The 13,996-nt window shown below is 42.4% G+C and overlaps 1 protein-coding gene across 1 annotated transcript in view; it reads right to left on the bottom strand.

Annotated features, from left to right (window-relative positions):
- Positions 1-946: 946 nt before the first annotated feature.
- The window catches only part of AGBL3 (AGBL carboxypeptidase 3), a 52,878-nt gene continuing 39,828 nt past the window's right edge, over positions 947-13,996 (bottom strand). Inside the window, exons 16-19 of the mRNA XM_071221703.1 lie at positions 9,463-9,511; positions 8,091-8,287; positions 4,943-5,171; positions 947-1,427 (exon numbers count right to left, since the gene is read on the bottom strand). Of these exons, the coding sequence (XP_071077804.1) occupies positions 1,103-1,427; positions 4,943-5,171; positions 8,091-8,287; positions 9,463-9,511 (800 nt within the window). The 3' untranslated portion in view covers positions 947-1,102. The remainder of the gene's footprint in view (positions 1,428-4,942; positions 5,172-8,090; positions 8,288-9,462; positions 9,512-13,996) is intronic.

The following is a 13,996-nucleotide window of genomic DNA, read 5'->3' as shown; positions in this document are numbered from 1 at the left end:
TTGCATTCCATCTGGCTACAGTGACCTAATTAGGCTTGTGGCCTGTGCCTGCAAGGTCCCTCTCCTACCCGATCCTTGGGCTTCTTACCCTCACCCTGTGATGGGCGCCGTGGCTGACAGCGACTGCAAGCTGGGTCAGTTCTCACCCGCCCCACCCCTCGCCCCACCGGCTGGCACGCCTGTTTCTCAGGAGCGTGTCTCCTGGATGACAAACCCTGAGGGGCTCCACTTGCTCCGCATGAAGCTGAAGCCGCACATTCAGTGGCTCTAAAGGACGCTGCCCATCTCATCTTTTACATTCCTGCTAAATTTTGAGAAGAGAAATAACTATCACAAACCATAACCTACAAACCTACACAGTTCAGGGCCATTTTGTGCCACACTTTTGCTCTGTGTAATTAGCATCTTTCAATATATAGTATTTTCCGAATTGTTCGAATCTTAGCACTTTGCTGTGCCTTATCTTATTCTGTAATTATTTTAGTCATGTATGTTTTATATGTACAATTATACAGCAGTCTTCTAGTGGGGAGAAATGTCTTCTTTTCTTTTCTTTTGTTTTTAATCACCAGTGCTTTCTATCACACTACAGATACAACAGAAATTCAGGAAGCGCTTGTTGACCGATTCACTCAAGTGCCTAGTGGGGACATTAAAGTCAGTGACAGGACAGGCCATTTTCTCCTGAGTTCTTGGTTTTTTGGTGTTGGATACATAGATCATTTTGGGTGAAATCAAAGGTTCAGAGGATTTTTTTCCATCCTGAGAAAAATTAAATGTAAATACTTGAGAAGGTTTTAAATCCTCTGTGTTTTCCCCACATCTCTGAGTCCATCTCTGGAAGAATCCCCACTAAAGAAGACGGGTGTCTAGGCTCTGTCGTCTGGCCTGTGCTTGTGCACGTGTAGGGGGAGAAAGTGCTAGAGGCAGGCAGAGGGCTTTTCTTTCTCTTTCTTTTCTATTTAATAGGTAAGCACGCGTGATCTTTCATCTGACGTTTCCCGAGCAGCGTGAGCTGCTGCCTTTGGAACTCCCAGTGGAAGGCGGGTTGTCTGTCATTCTTATCTGGCCGCCCCTCCGTATTTTCAGTTGGATGGGGGAGCTACTCCACAGGGCTTTGCTGATTGGATTCTGGAGCGTGAAGACTCTTGCCTTTGATAACAGTCACCTCTCTTTCAAAGCTCGAGGAAGCAGTCTCCCATTTGCTGTTGACAGGTGTCACGCCTCTAGTCCTTAGGGCCCTCACGCGAGAACATGTTTTCTCCTGCCCTTTCAAAGCCGACAAACTTGCAAATGACCTCTGGGACACAGGCTGGAGCCATTCGGAGGAGCTCACCATAAGGTTCCTTTGGCTCATAAAGGAGGGGTGTCTGGATGGTACCCACGTCGCGCTGTACCTCTTTACGTTCACACAAGTAGCTGGGTTTCTAGGGAAGAAAGAAAATGTGTGAGTTTTTGCCCCGTAGGTACCCTAGGTAACTGGGATGGTATCAGTCTATTTCCTTGGGGAGGTCATCTGCCCTGAAGACGTTTTACCACCATTTCTACAAGAGTGTTCTAAGTCTGCGTCTCTGGTGATGGTTTTTCAGCATAACTCCAGTTCTGCATTTATAGACGCCTAGAGGGTATGTTTATTTGGACCCTGCCCTGACCAGGCCTTCTGATGCAATAGTCACTGCGCCTCAGCTCCTTACATTCACGTCTAGTGGGAGTGACTGTTCTCTACAGTTTCACAAGTCTACCTTATTCTGTTAGAATGAACTCATTGTACATACTCTGAGGGTTTTTTTCTATAGTCAGTAAAAAGATCAGATCAATGTAAGTCCAAGAAAGGGAAGTTTTCCTCCAGCGAAGGAGGTTTTGTAAATTATAAATTGCAGCCACCTAAAGTGTCTCAGTTTTCTTTAGATTTCATTTTTTTCCCCAAATATCTCAACTACATTTTCAATTAAAACTGTAATTTTGAAATAGCTGTAGACCCATCTACGGTTGGAAGAAGTACCACAGAGGGTCCCACGCAGCCTTTGCCGCGGTCCCCCCAGATGGAACGTCCTGCAGAGCAATGGTACAGGAGTATAATCAGGGTGCTGGTTATCATTGGTCATGAAGGAAGAGACGGGGCCCCTATATTTTCCTTTTATAGACATCCCTACCTCCTCCTTGCCCGTCCCCTCCTGAACTCCTGGCAATCGTTAATCTGTTGTCTGAAGTGTGTCATTTTGTTATCTCAAGAACGTTATATACACAGAGTCATACTGTACGCAACCTGTGGGATTGGCTTTTGCACCCCGCGCCGTTCTCTGGACAGGGATCCGGGCTGTTCTGTGTACCAGCAGTCCACCCCCATCACTACTGGCAGTAAGCAGTCCGTGACCTGGAGCGCCACAGTGTCTAATGATTCGCCCGTTGAAGGACATGTGGTTTCTTTCCGACTCATGGCTATTACAAATAAACCTGCTGTGAACATTTGTGTCCAGGTTTCTGTGTGAATGAAAGTTTTTCGTTTTTCTGGGACTAACACCCAGGAGAGCAACCCTGGGCCGTAGGGTAGTTATATATGCGGTTTTGAAGGAAGCTGTGGAACTGTTTTCCAGAGTGACTGCACCCGTTTCCATCCCCGCCAGCAATGTACGAGAGACCCATTTCTCTGCACCCTCAGCAGCGTTCAGCACTGTCACTGGTTTTTATTTTAGCCCTTCTGATAGTGTGTAGCTATCTCATTGTGGTTTTAATTTGCATTTCCCTCATGGCCTAGGATGCGGAACATGTTTTTTTGTGGTTATATGCCATCTCATGTTGTGTTTGAGGAAATGTATTTATATCTTTTGCTCATTTTCTGAATGAAATGTTTGTTTTCTTCCTGTTACATTTTAAGACCTTTTTAATCTAGATACTAGTCTATTGTCTACGTGGTTTACAAATATTTTCTCCTATTTTATGGCTTGTCTTTTTCTCCTCTTAACCAGGCCTTTGAAGGGCAATCACTGTTATTTTGAGGCAGTCTAATTTATCAATTTTTCTTTATAGATTATGCTTTTGGTGTAAAGTATAACTTTTTGCCCAACTCTAGATTATGAAGAGTTCCTATTTTTCTAAAAGTTTTATAGATTTCAGTTGTGTGGTTAAGTCCATGATCTATTTTTAATTATTATTATTTTTTGTATGCGAAATGAGTTTAAGTCAAGTTTTATTTTTTTGGACTTTGGATGTCTAATTACTCCAGCAGCATTGGTTGAACATTCTCTCTCCTACATCAAATTACTTTTGTTAAAATTAGTCAAGCATATTCGTATGGGTCTATTTCTGGGTTCTCTGTTTGGTTCCATCGATAAAGACGTCTATTCCCCTCCAATACTACACTCTTGATTACAGTATCTATGTAAAAGGTGTGGAAACAGATTGCCTGATTCTTTCTACTTTATCCTGCTTTTTCAAATTGTTTCTTGTTTCCTTTGGTTTTTGTAAACAATACTGAAATGAACATCGCTACAGAAATCAGTTAGCCCTTACCTAGGTTTTTTCCCTTAGGGTCAATTTCTAAAGGTAGAATTTCTTATCAGAATGAATGAAGATATTAAGGATTTTTCATTTATATTGTTGGGCCATCTTCCAGAAACTGTGTACCAGTTTACATTCCAATAATTAGTGAATGAATTCTTTCACGGAGAAGCAAAAATGAATAGCATTTCACTATTGTTTTGATTTGCACTCTTTGGAATTAAGTGAGATTGAACATTTTAAAATGTGCATTGGCTATGGCTTTTTTAACCCTTTGTGAATTTCTGGTTCATAGCCTTGGCCCATTTTCCTACTGAAATATTCATAATTATGGAATTGATTTGTAAGTTATCTTTCAATATTACCCTGCATTTTGCCATGTAAAACGGACTCCCCTGTATAATGCGCCCCCACGTTTTGGCCCAAACCTTCAGGAAAAAAATCTTTTCATTTTAAGTTTTTAATTCAGTTATTTATTTATTTACATTTAGATACTTGTTTTTTGTATGATAAAGGAATTTTAGCATTTATTTCTGAACATATGGTACAGGAAATTTTATGTAACAAATAATTGCAAAACACAAGAATAGATATAAGGTATTTCAGGCACTTCCCAAGTAGAGTGCGCATCCTTATTTTTCCCTCAAAAATTTGGGCAAAACAGTGCGCATTATACACGGCACAGTACGGTAAGTATATTGGTCCCGTTTTTCATTGATATTATGAAGAGAAATGTGAAAGCCTGGCGATGAGAGACTCTGGAGTCAGAACGTCTAGTTGGGGTTGAACCCAGTTCTGCTACCTGCTGGCCTCAGGTCCTCGGACAATTACTAAACCCCTTTGTCCCTCCATTTCCTCGTGCGCAGAGTGTAAAGTGTGTGAGTGTGTAAACATAGGGCTGTGTCTGGTACACAGAAAGCAGTTTTTCAAAATTTGTTGATAATACTGATATTATATTTATTATTTTCTGCTTGTCATTGTGCTACTTTTATTTATATAGATTTCCTTTTGGCTTAGTGTTGGTTCTATTTTCTTTTTTATCTTTAAAAGAAATATGGTCCCATCCTTTCTGTCTTCCTCTGAGCATCAATAAACTGAAGTAACTCAAGTTAACTATCTCTAATTTCGGCTGCCTCTCGGGATTGTAAAGTTTAAGCACACCCGAGAAATTTCAAGTCAGGCTGTGGTCATACTTTATCCATAGATCCAAGTTAATGAGTGGTTTCATGCAGATAAACATTGAAATAAAGACCCAATAACTCACTCCTTCACACGCCCAGTATTTCCTTATGGCTTTGGGCCTTTGTCCCTTTGTCCAACATGATGGAGCTGCCACCATTTTTAAGAGCCCGTGTTGGTTTCTTAGGCTAATGAATTAATTAGCCTTGCTTCCTTAAAAAAGAATGTCTTAAGTAGTCAAGGAGGACAAAAGGTATTGACTTACTGATGGTTGTGGAAGCAGGTTCTTGGATTGAATACCTGTCTCATCTGAGTGGTTTGCACGTTTGCAGTGCTTTTCATGATAGGGATCAAATACTGCAATATTTCTTCAGTTTGACTTATTCTTTTATTCCTGTACATTCTTTTTTCGTCATCTGTCCAGTTTATGCCACTCTTCTTGCTTTGGAAAGATGCATATTTTTTCATTTTGCCTTTTATGTCGCGACGCGGATCTGGGGAGCAACCACAAAAATACGTACGGATGTAGAGACTGAATTGATTCAACAATTATTTATCGAGCCTTACATGCCAAGGACTCTATCTAAATAAAAATTCGTACCCATCTGAAGCTTATTCTTTAATTACAGGGGCAGAAAATCAGCAAATAAACAAGTAAAATATATGTTAGATAAGGATAAAGTTTATGGGATAAAATAAAACTGGGGAAGGGGATAGAGAATTCTTGGGCAAAGGTTGATTTCTGTTTTTAAAAAGGTGTTCAGAGAAGGCCTCCGTGGAGCTGATGTGTCAGAGGAGTGAGGGAGGGAGGCAGGCAGCTTCCAGAGGAAAGAGCGTTCTGCACGAGGGGAAAAGTAAGTGCAAAGGCCCTGAGCCAGGGGCGTGGGAGTGTGTGCAGGAAAGGCCGAGACGGCACAAGGAGAATGAGCTAAAGGGAAAGAGACTGGAGCTCAGACAGGTACTGCGAGGGCTCAGCTTCCGTGAGGGCTCAAAGGCCATTGTGAGGACTTTGGTTGTCACTGAATGTGAGACGGGGGTCAGTGCAGGGCTTGGAGCAGAGGACTGTCACATCCCAGATCTGTTCTGACAGGATCATGCTGGCTGCTGAGTTAAGAATAGATTAAATCGGGGCAAGTCTGGACAAGCAGGAAGGTTGGTGAAATAATCCCCCTTTCTCTTGGAAGGTTAGTGAGATAATCCAGGACAGAGGGTGATAGCTTGGACCAGGGTGGTGGCCCCGGCCAGACAGTGTTATATCCAAGTCATTTCTTCTTTGAACTTGGTAAAAGCAAACCCCACTCTGGCAGGACGCCTTCTTTTAGCCAGGCCTGTCATTCCAGGCGCCACTGCGCTGTCCACCCACATGGGTTGTTTTTATTAGCTCCCTAAAACTTTCTTCAAGTGCAACTGATGGATTCCAAATACTGATCAACCACATCGGCAAAAATAAGTCAAATTATTGAAGCTAAGTGATGGGTTTAAGAGGGAGCTTCTTACACTATTCTCACTCTTGAAATTTTTTAAAACAAAGTCCAAAAGTGCATTCACTCAGCCGTCACTGGCACTCCAGACCCCATGGCCATCAGTTCCCTCAGGGACACACCGCATTTTGCTGGGGACGGTGCGCGCCTGTGCACAATGCGCACCCACGCTCTTGGCCCAAACTTTCAGAAGAAAAAAATCTTTCGTTTTAACATTTTAATTCAATTATTTATTTATTTATATTTAGAAACAAGACTGATGATCACATTCCAGGCTATTATTTTGAATATAGATATCGTTACTGCTTTCTAGAGTTACACTTTTAATGCATAAGCATAAATAAAAGAATTAAAAACATTTATATAGGTACGGAATTAGTCCTACCCATATATAATGCGCATCCTTTTTTCCCCCTCAAAAATTTGGGCAGTAAAGTGTGCACTGCACACGGCAAAATAGAGTAATTTTAATTACTGCCCTTTTTCTCACATCCATCAAAATATAGTCAATATTTATAACCACCGTTGCCTTCCTCCTTCCCTGGATACTTCTCACCTGCTACAATTAGCCTTCTACTCCGAGAACCACACCAATGAGACTGTTATTTCCCAAGCCATCTGACCTGCTGTACGTGATTTCTCTGTCGTTGTTATTCCCAGAGCCTTGAAAGACACCCCCTCCCTCACCTTGATTCATTGAGCAATTCAAGTGCCTGGGGCATCGCCCTCGGCCCGATGTACTCCTGTTTCTCTGGCCATGTGTTCTGTCCTACACGGGCTTCTCTTCCTCTGCCTAACTCTAAATGGGCTGTTCCCTGGGATTCCGTCCCATGGGCTCGCCTCTTCTCACCACATGCTTTATTCTGAGCACTCACAGCTATACCTGTAGCCTCTGCAAGCCACAGATGATCCTAATATTTATTACTCTTCAGTCTAAGCGTGGCTCTGAGTTCTGACTCATCTGCCCACTGGATATCTCCATTTGCGTTTCCCCACAGACACTGCTAATTCAATTTGCCCACCGCAGACCCTCTCCTCTTGCATTCCACGTCTCAGTCAGCATCACCGCCGTCACCCAGCTATCTGCGTTAGGACCCAAGACAGCCTAATCTCCTGCATCTCTGTTTTTGGTGTCCGATAATGGGAAGCTCTACTTCCAAAGGTTCTCTGGAATCTGCTTCTCTTCATTATCCTGCAGCTCCTTTTGATCAGACTCCCTTGAATTTCTGCATTAGCTTTCTACTTGTCTCCCTGCCTCCAGTCTCACTTTTCTTCAGCCTGTCAGCTGTTCTCCCTGCAGTCTTTGCTATCTCAGCAGATGGCTGGCTCAAGCCAGTTCATTGCTCTGCCCCCAAACCCTGGAGTTTCAGCAGTGCGGACACCTGCGAAACAATCTCCACAGTCAAAATTTAGGAACCATCATCCCTACAAAGATTCTCTGTGCTCCTTCCCAGTCCATTCTTCCTTCATCCCCTACTCTAACCCCTCCTACTCCAGGAAACCTCATCTGTTTTTCTCTCTATAGATTAGCTTGCATTTCATAAAAATGACATTTCGTGTAACGTTTACTTTCTGTGTCTGTCTTCTTTTACTTAGCACAGTGCTTCTGAGATTCATTCATGCTGCAGCGGCAGTCCGCTGATTTTTTTATTACATGGTGCTGGAAAGCATCCGTAACAAGGAGATATTGGGAATAAGGCAATTAAGTAGATTATTTTCAAGGCTATGGTAAACTGACCTAATTTTCTTCTCTATTCAACTCATACAGAGATTGAATAAGGCAAGTATTTTTTCAGAGTTGGGAATAAAATGGTTATTAATCATCCCTGTTTACAAAAGCAGTTCCCCAAAATCCTGATTTCATAAGATTTATTAGTGATGATACAGTGAAAGCCACCTTTGTATTTATTAAAACCCTAAAAATGAAAAAACCTTCTGTCGGTGTCCTCGTCTTCTCGGTCCAACTGGAAATTTGTTTGCTAGCAGCGCACTCCAAGGATGTCACTTGGAAGCAGGTTCCACACAAATCCTCGTTCTTGGGCTGAGTTATCTCCTGGATCGGTCTCTTACGGGCTTCTAAAAGAAGTCCCTGTTGGTCTTTGCTAAGCCTCTGAATCATGCTTTGGGAGCTGAAAGAAATTGGGCGCTCTGATTTCAATGTCAACAGTGACGTTACTCTGATCAAGAGTAATGCAACACTGTATTGTATTTGTACATTACAACTTACAGTACGCAAAGTATTCTTACAGATAGTATCTCACTGGGGGCTCTCACTGGCGCTGTGATCAAGGCAGGGTCCCAGTGTTATCCCCCATGTCACATCGGAGAGGGATGTAAGAGGATGTTATGGAATTAGAGAGAGGAAGCTGTGCATTTTCAAGGTCACATAGCTAATATGAGGGCGGGGCAGGTCTAGAATTTGTATCTTCTTACTTCAGTACTTTTTCTATTACTTTCTTTTATCTCGCTATATCATTTGATTTCTTTCCCTAGATATGATAAATAAAATATTTTTAAAAATTAAGTCTTAGTTTAAATCAATCAATTCTAGATCCAAGTAAGGGATGCCCAAGATGGTTTCCTACTTAAGTTTTGGGGGCAGGAGAGTTTGCATAGTTCAACAGAACTCGTTTTACTGAACGGTATTCCAAGTTCACAGAGATGTGCCCAGGAAGGAAGGGCGTAGCACAGCTCCTTTGCTGTACGAGTTCAGTCTATTCTCAAATACGTGCTTGTTCCACGGGTCAGATGCTCATTCATGTTGTTCCTAGCAACGGGGAAGCTTGCCAAGGGAGTTAGTGATATAGTAACTACTGGTTTAGACACAACTACAAAGTTCATCTCCATTTTCCCTGGCTTCTCTTTCCATTACTCCTTTCCCAGGGCTTAGGTCGTAGTATTATGCCTCCATGGCCTGTGCTCCAATCCCTATTACAGGTAGTGGAATATTTGATAGCCATTCATTCTAAAATGCTAAATAGGTTTCTTATGCCAGAAACATTCCTTTTTAAAAAGACGCACTCAGATAATGCAATGAGAAATGCAGAGAACTAAAGAGAGTCTGCTGTAGACGGTAAGGCATCCACTGGGGACAGTGTGGGAATACTGAAATCTCAGAACCCTTGGAAGCACCTCATAGGGGCACTCCCATGCGCAAAACTGACCCGGTCACAGGAGCTGTGTGGAATGTAAGGAGACAGCCGACGAGCAATTTTTATCAGAATGTGGCTTTCACCTGTTGCCTTCATTCAAAATCAAAATCTTATAAAACAGAGGAAAAGGAGTAAGGTAGTACTTCTCTTACCTCAGATGTCCTTTCAGAAGGCAGGGAGGGGCTTGTCCAGATATTTTCACTAAAAAAGAAAATATACCATAAAATTTGTGAACTTCGATTCTTAAGATTAACAAAACTTAATGCTTTATGTTCTTGAAAATTATTTCTACATTTAATGGCTAACTTAATTGAGCTTATCTTCAATTGTCTCATTCAGACATATGAAACACGTTAGTACATATCTCCCCTGGACGCCTTTTAATTAAACTGTTTCAACAGAATAGTGAACAGTAGAAGTACCTATCCAATAGCTGTCCAAACTGAGAACTGACTATTTGTCTGTTAGGGTACATGACGGGCATCTGCAGGAATTGTAGGGTGTCTGACTTTTCAGAGGGCCCACCTAGGCCACAGCCGTACCAGACCAGAGCATAGTATAATATGTAATAAATCATGATACACACATGTGTTATGATTTTAACATAAAATATTAAATAGGTGTTTATTCCAATTGTATATTATTTGATTGTATGCTACATAAATACTTTAAAACAAACACAATAGAACTAGTTAACAGTGGTAATTAGTAGTAAGTAATTAAACAAATTAAATAGTGTGAGAATAGTATACCAATATATCTGTATTTCTTCTCTGATATAGATTTTAATGCATTAACATTTATTGTGTTATTTTAAGACACACACCTATAAGGCCTTTTAAAAGCTGAATGTGAATACAGTGGGGCTAACTAACCAGATATCACGCACATTTAACCCAGTTGAACAGTGATGTGCTTCTTCATGCCCCCGATACGGTAGGGTATTTTTGCTGTGTTTCCTTTCCCAGTAATACTCTCTGAACTGCCTGCAGCGTCTAGGGCACCCTTCTTTTCTTTTAGGTGGTGGGGACGCTGAGCACGTTCAAAAGCAAGCTCTCTTTGACTTGCAGGTCTCCTCTTTTCAAGCCCACATCACCCTGACTGCCGGCGGCAGTCCCGTACAACGACATTGAGTTAGATACCCTGTCAGCCAAGGAGTCTGATCTGGGATGTGACTTTCCTTATTAGCGATAACATGTTTCTAGACTTGTAGGAATAAGTCCCTAGTTTTGCAGAAACGTCCACCCATTTGGTATCTCCAGACTTGTGTTAGCAGACTGGCTCTTCCACATTCAGGCTCTTTGCATCTTCAAATTCATGGTGTAAGGTCCCCACGCCTAGACGTCCCTTGTGTTTAGAGAGCCCAGAGCACACTGGCTGTCAGCACAAGTTAAACTTCTTTCTCAGGGAAATGTTTCCAAAGCACACAGGTCACGTGAATTTAAACTGAAGGTGGATGTCAAATAAATTACAGTTCTGAGTGTTGTTTAATTTGGTTGCCCTTTTCTGGTGACACATTTTGGAATTCTGTGTCAGGCTTATTTACCCCCAAATGAAATTTCACTGTGTGAGTTTGTGTCATAATACGCATAATAGCGAACAAGTCACGTGCAGTTAATTCATCCTTTTCTATACGCCTCATGGACTCTCCTAAGGTCATAAAAGAATTTTAGAGAAACAGCGTAGAGTCGTCCCCCCTCACCCACGGGGCGCCTGTTCCAAGACACCCATTGGCCGCCTGACACCGCAGATGGCACTGAACCCTCTGCACGCTGTGTTCTTTCTATACCCACATACCTGTATAAAATTTAATTTATAAATCAGCCATAAGAGATTAACAACTGATAATAAAATAGAACAATTATAACAATGTACTGTATTAAAAGTTGTGTGAATGTCGACTGTCAAAATATCTGTACTGCACTCACCTTTTCCCTGAAGAAGGTACTCTAACAGCATATTTGGTCACTGGTCACATTCGGGCGGCCAGCGTCGCTGCTCTTGCACTGTGGGATTATTGAACACGGCGCTGCGACGCCAGTGCAGTCCGTTTGCTAACTGAGACGGCTGCTACGTGACTAAGGGTGGGGGGCGTCTGCCGCATGGAGATGCCGGACAAAGGGGCGGTTCACATCCCAGGTGAGATGGAGCGAGATGGCACAAGATTTCCTCATGCTACTCAGAACAGCATGACATTTAAACCTTATGAAGTGTTTACTTCTGGAATTTCCTATTTAATATTTCAGGACTGAGGTTAACCTCAGGTCGTGGAAACTGTGGAAAGCAAAACTGGATGGAGGGGCTACTGCATGATACTGTTTAACTTTCCTGCGTTAAACCAACCTTTCAATCCTGGGATAAATCCTCCTTGTTCATTATGTGTGATCCTTCTTATGTGTTGCTAGATTTAGTTGCTAGTATTTTGCTTGTCTTGCTCTCTTGTCTTAACTCTTAATGATTCAGAACTTGGTTAGGAAACATGCTATTTATTAGGCCCCTGTAAATTCTAACAATCGCCTTTTTGAGAAATCCTCTGATTTTCCTTTATCCCCAAAAAGCACCTACTCAATCCCACAGCGCAGCAAATTGCATTTATCCAATTACATCTCTATTGTCTGTTCACTTGTCATTCTCTCCGCTTCTTGAGAACAGACAGTATTTTATTTCCCATTTTATTCCAATATAAAGCACAAACTTTGCATGGTGTGACTTGAGACCTCTGGGGAGGAGATCAACATCAGATTTTTAAAAGAACATGAGCAAAGATGGAGAGGAGATTATATAACAGAATGAATATAAAAGAATGGCTGAGGCATGGAAAAATAGTATCAGTAAGGTTAGATTGTCAAATGAACTAAGATATGAAGATATATTGAGAACGAGAAGTAAATTTTGCCTCGCTATATTCAGAATGAAAATACACCAAAGAATGTTTAGATTTGTTCTGCTGGGATTGTTTTAAAACACTGATGGGTGACGAAGAGCAGAACCCGCAGCCTTTACATCGTTTCTGGCTTTCCTGGCAAAAAGTCTCCTTCCGACTAGAAAGAGGATGAAGGGAAGAATGGACCCTGGCAAGAGATGACAGAAGTCAAAGCCTCCAAATGAGTTGCCTCTAGTCTCAGGCACACCGCCTGTCAAGCAAGGAAAGAGTTTGCCTCCAAGATCACAAAACCATTGACAACGACCTTTTAAGAACTCAAGGAAGTGACTCTCCTCTCCCTGTTAAATGCCTAACTTGTCAGTTAAGACTCTGTCATGATTTAAGGATCAATTCCTCCAAGAAGTCATCCCCTGAGATTGGCAGGCTGCATCAGGGCCCCGTCCGAGGCTGCAGCCCAACTGAGCGGATCACTATCACGCAGCTATCTCACGCTCACTGTAAGGAACAGAGTGTGAGTTTTGGAGACCTTTAATACCTGCTCCTTAAATGAGCAGCCAACCTGGCTGACGAGAGGGAGAGTTGTGTTCCAGGCAGAGCAGACAGCATAAGCAAAGGCAAGGAGGCGAGAAGACATGCATTTTGAGGTTACAGGACGATCATCTTTGCTAGGTGTTAGGTAAAAGGCAGAGAACGGCAAGAGATAAGACTGGAGAGGTAGTCAGGGGCCAGCTCACTGGAAGTCATGTCAGGAAACTTGGTTTCCATGCTGCAGCTAATGGTCATCAAGCAAACTGCTCAGGATGACTGACGGTGGGATGGGCTAGGTCCCAGCAGCTCTCACTGTAACCCCCAAAGCGGGGAGCTGCAAAGTGTGGTCTGCAGATCACAGCCCCAGAATTACGAGAGGTGATTTACAGAAAGTGCAGAATCTGGGGTTGACAGCAGAGACCAACTCAGAATCCGAAGCTGCTGTTTCATAAGCTGCTCAGGTAATTGTTGGGTACGCTAACATTTTAAAACCAGACGTTCTACAAGAAAACTGGCCCATGATCTTCAAAAATGCCAGTGCTGTGAATACGAGAGAAAGGCCAAGCAGCTGTTTCAAATTAAAAGAGATTAAAGGGATGTGGCGATTTGATGCAATCGATGATCTTGACTCAGGGAGGAGTTTTGCTCTAAAGGACACTGTTGATACATTTGGCAAAATTTAAATATGGTATGACAGAAAATGGTATTGTATCAAAGTTGAATTTCCTGATTTGGATGTAAGAGAACATTCTTGGAAAAAACGTGCTGAAGTTGTTTAGGGATAAAGGAGCACGATGTCTACAAAAAATTCATTGGGGGAAATATAAATGGGTAGGTAGATACAGTTCTTTGTGCTAAATTATTTAAAAAGTGAAAGTTTAAAAAAATTAAAAGAGGTGGCCTCAGAACTACATAAGCCTCGGGGCTGTGCCAACTTCAACCGCTGTAAGAAGCCGGGACTGATGACTGCAAGGCGGTTTACCGGCGCAGACCTGCGCCATCCACGGATGGCCGTTCGGGAGAATGAGAGGTGCAGCTAGGATGGCAATACTGCTGGCTACGAGACCAGTCAGAAATCTGCGGGACTCCCGGCGACAGGTCCTAAGAGTCTGAAAAGAATGCTGGTAGTTAAGATGGAGAAAAGAGGATTCAGAGGTAAATTCAGCCTCATTCATTGGCTGACCAGGCATGAGATGTGGCAGTGAAAGGAGAAAAAGGGTAACTGTTAGGTTTTAGCGTGGGTGGTTATGGAGACATAACCTATGAAAGTTATA

Source organism: Desmodus rotundus, chromosome 6 (assembly GCF_022682495.2).
Source record: "Desmodus rotundus isolate HL8 chromosome 6, HLdesRot8A.1, whole genome shotgun sequence".
NCBI lineage: Eukaryota > Metazoa > Chordata > Mammalia > Chiroptera > Phyllostomidae > Desmodus > Desmodus rotundus.
This window is presented reverse-complemented; position numbering and strand designations above follow the sequence as displayed.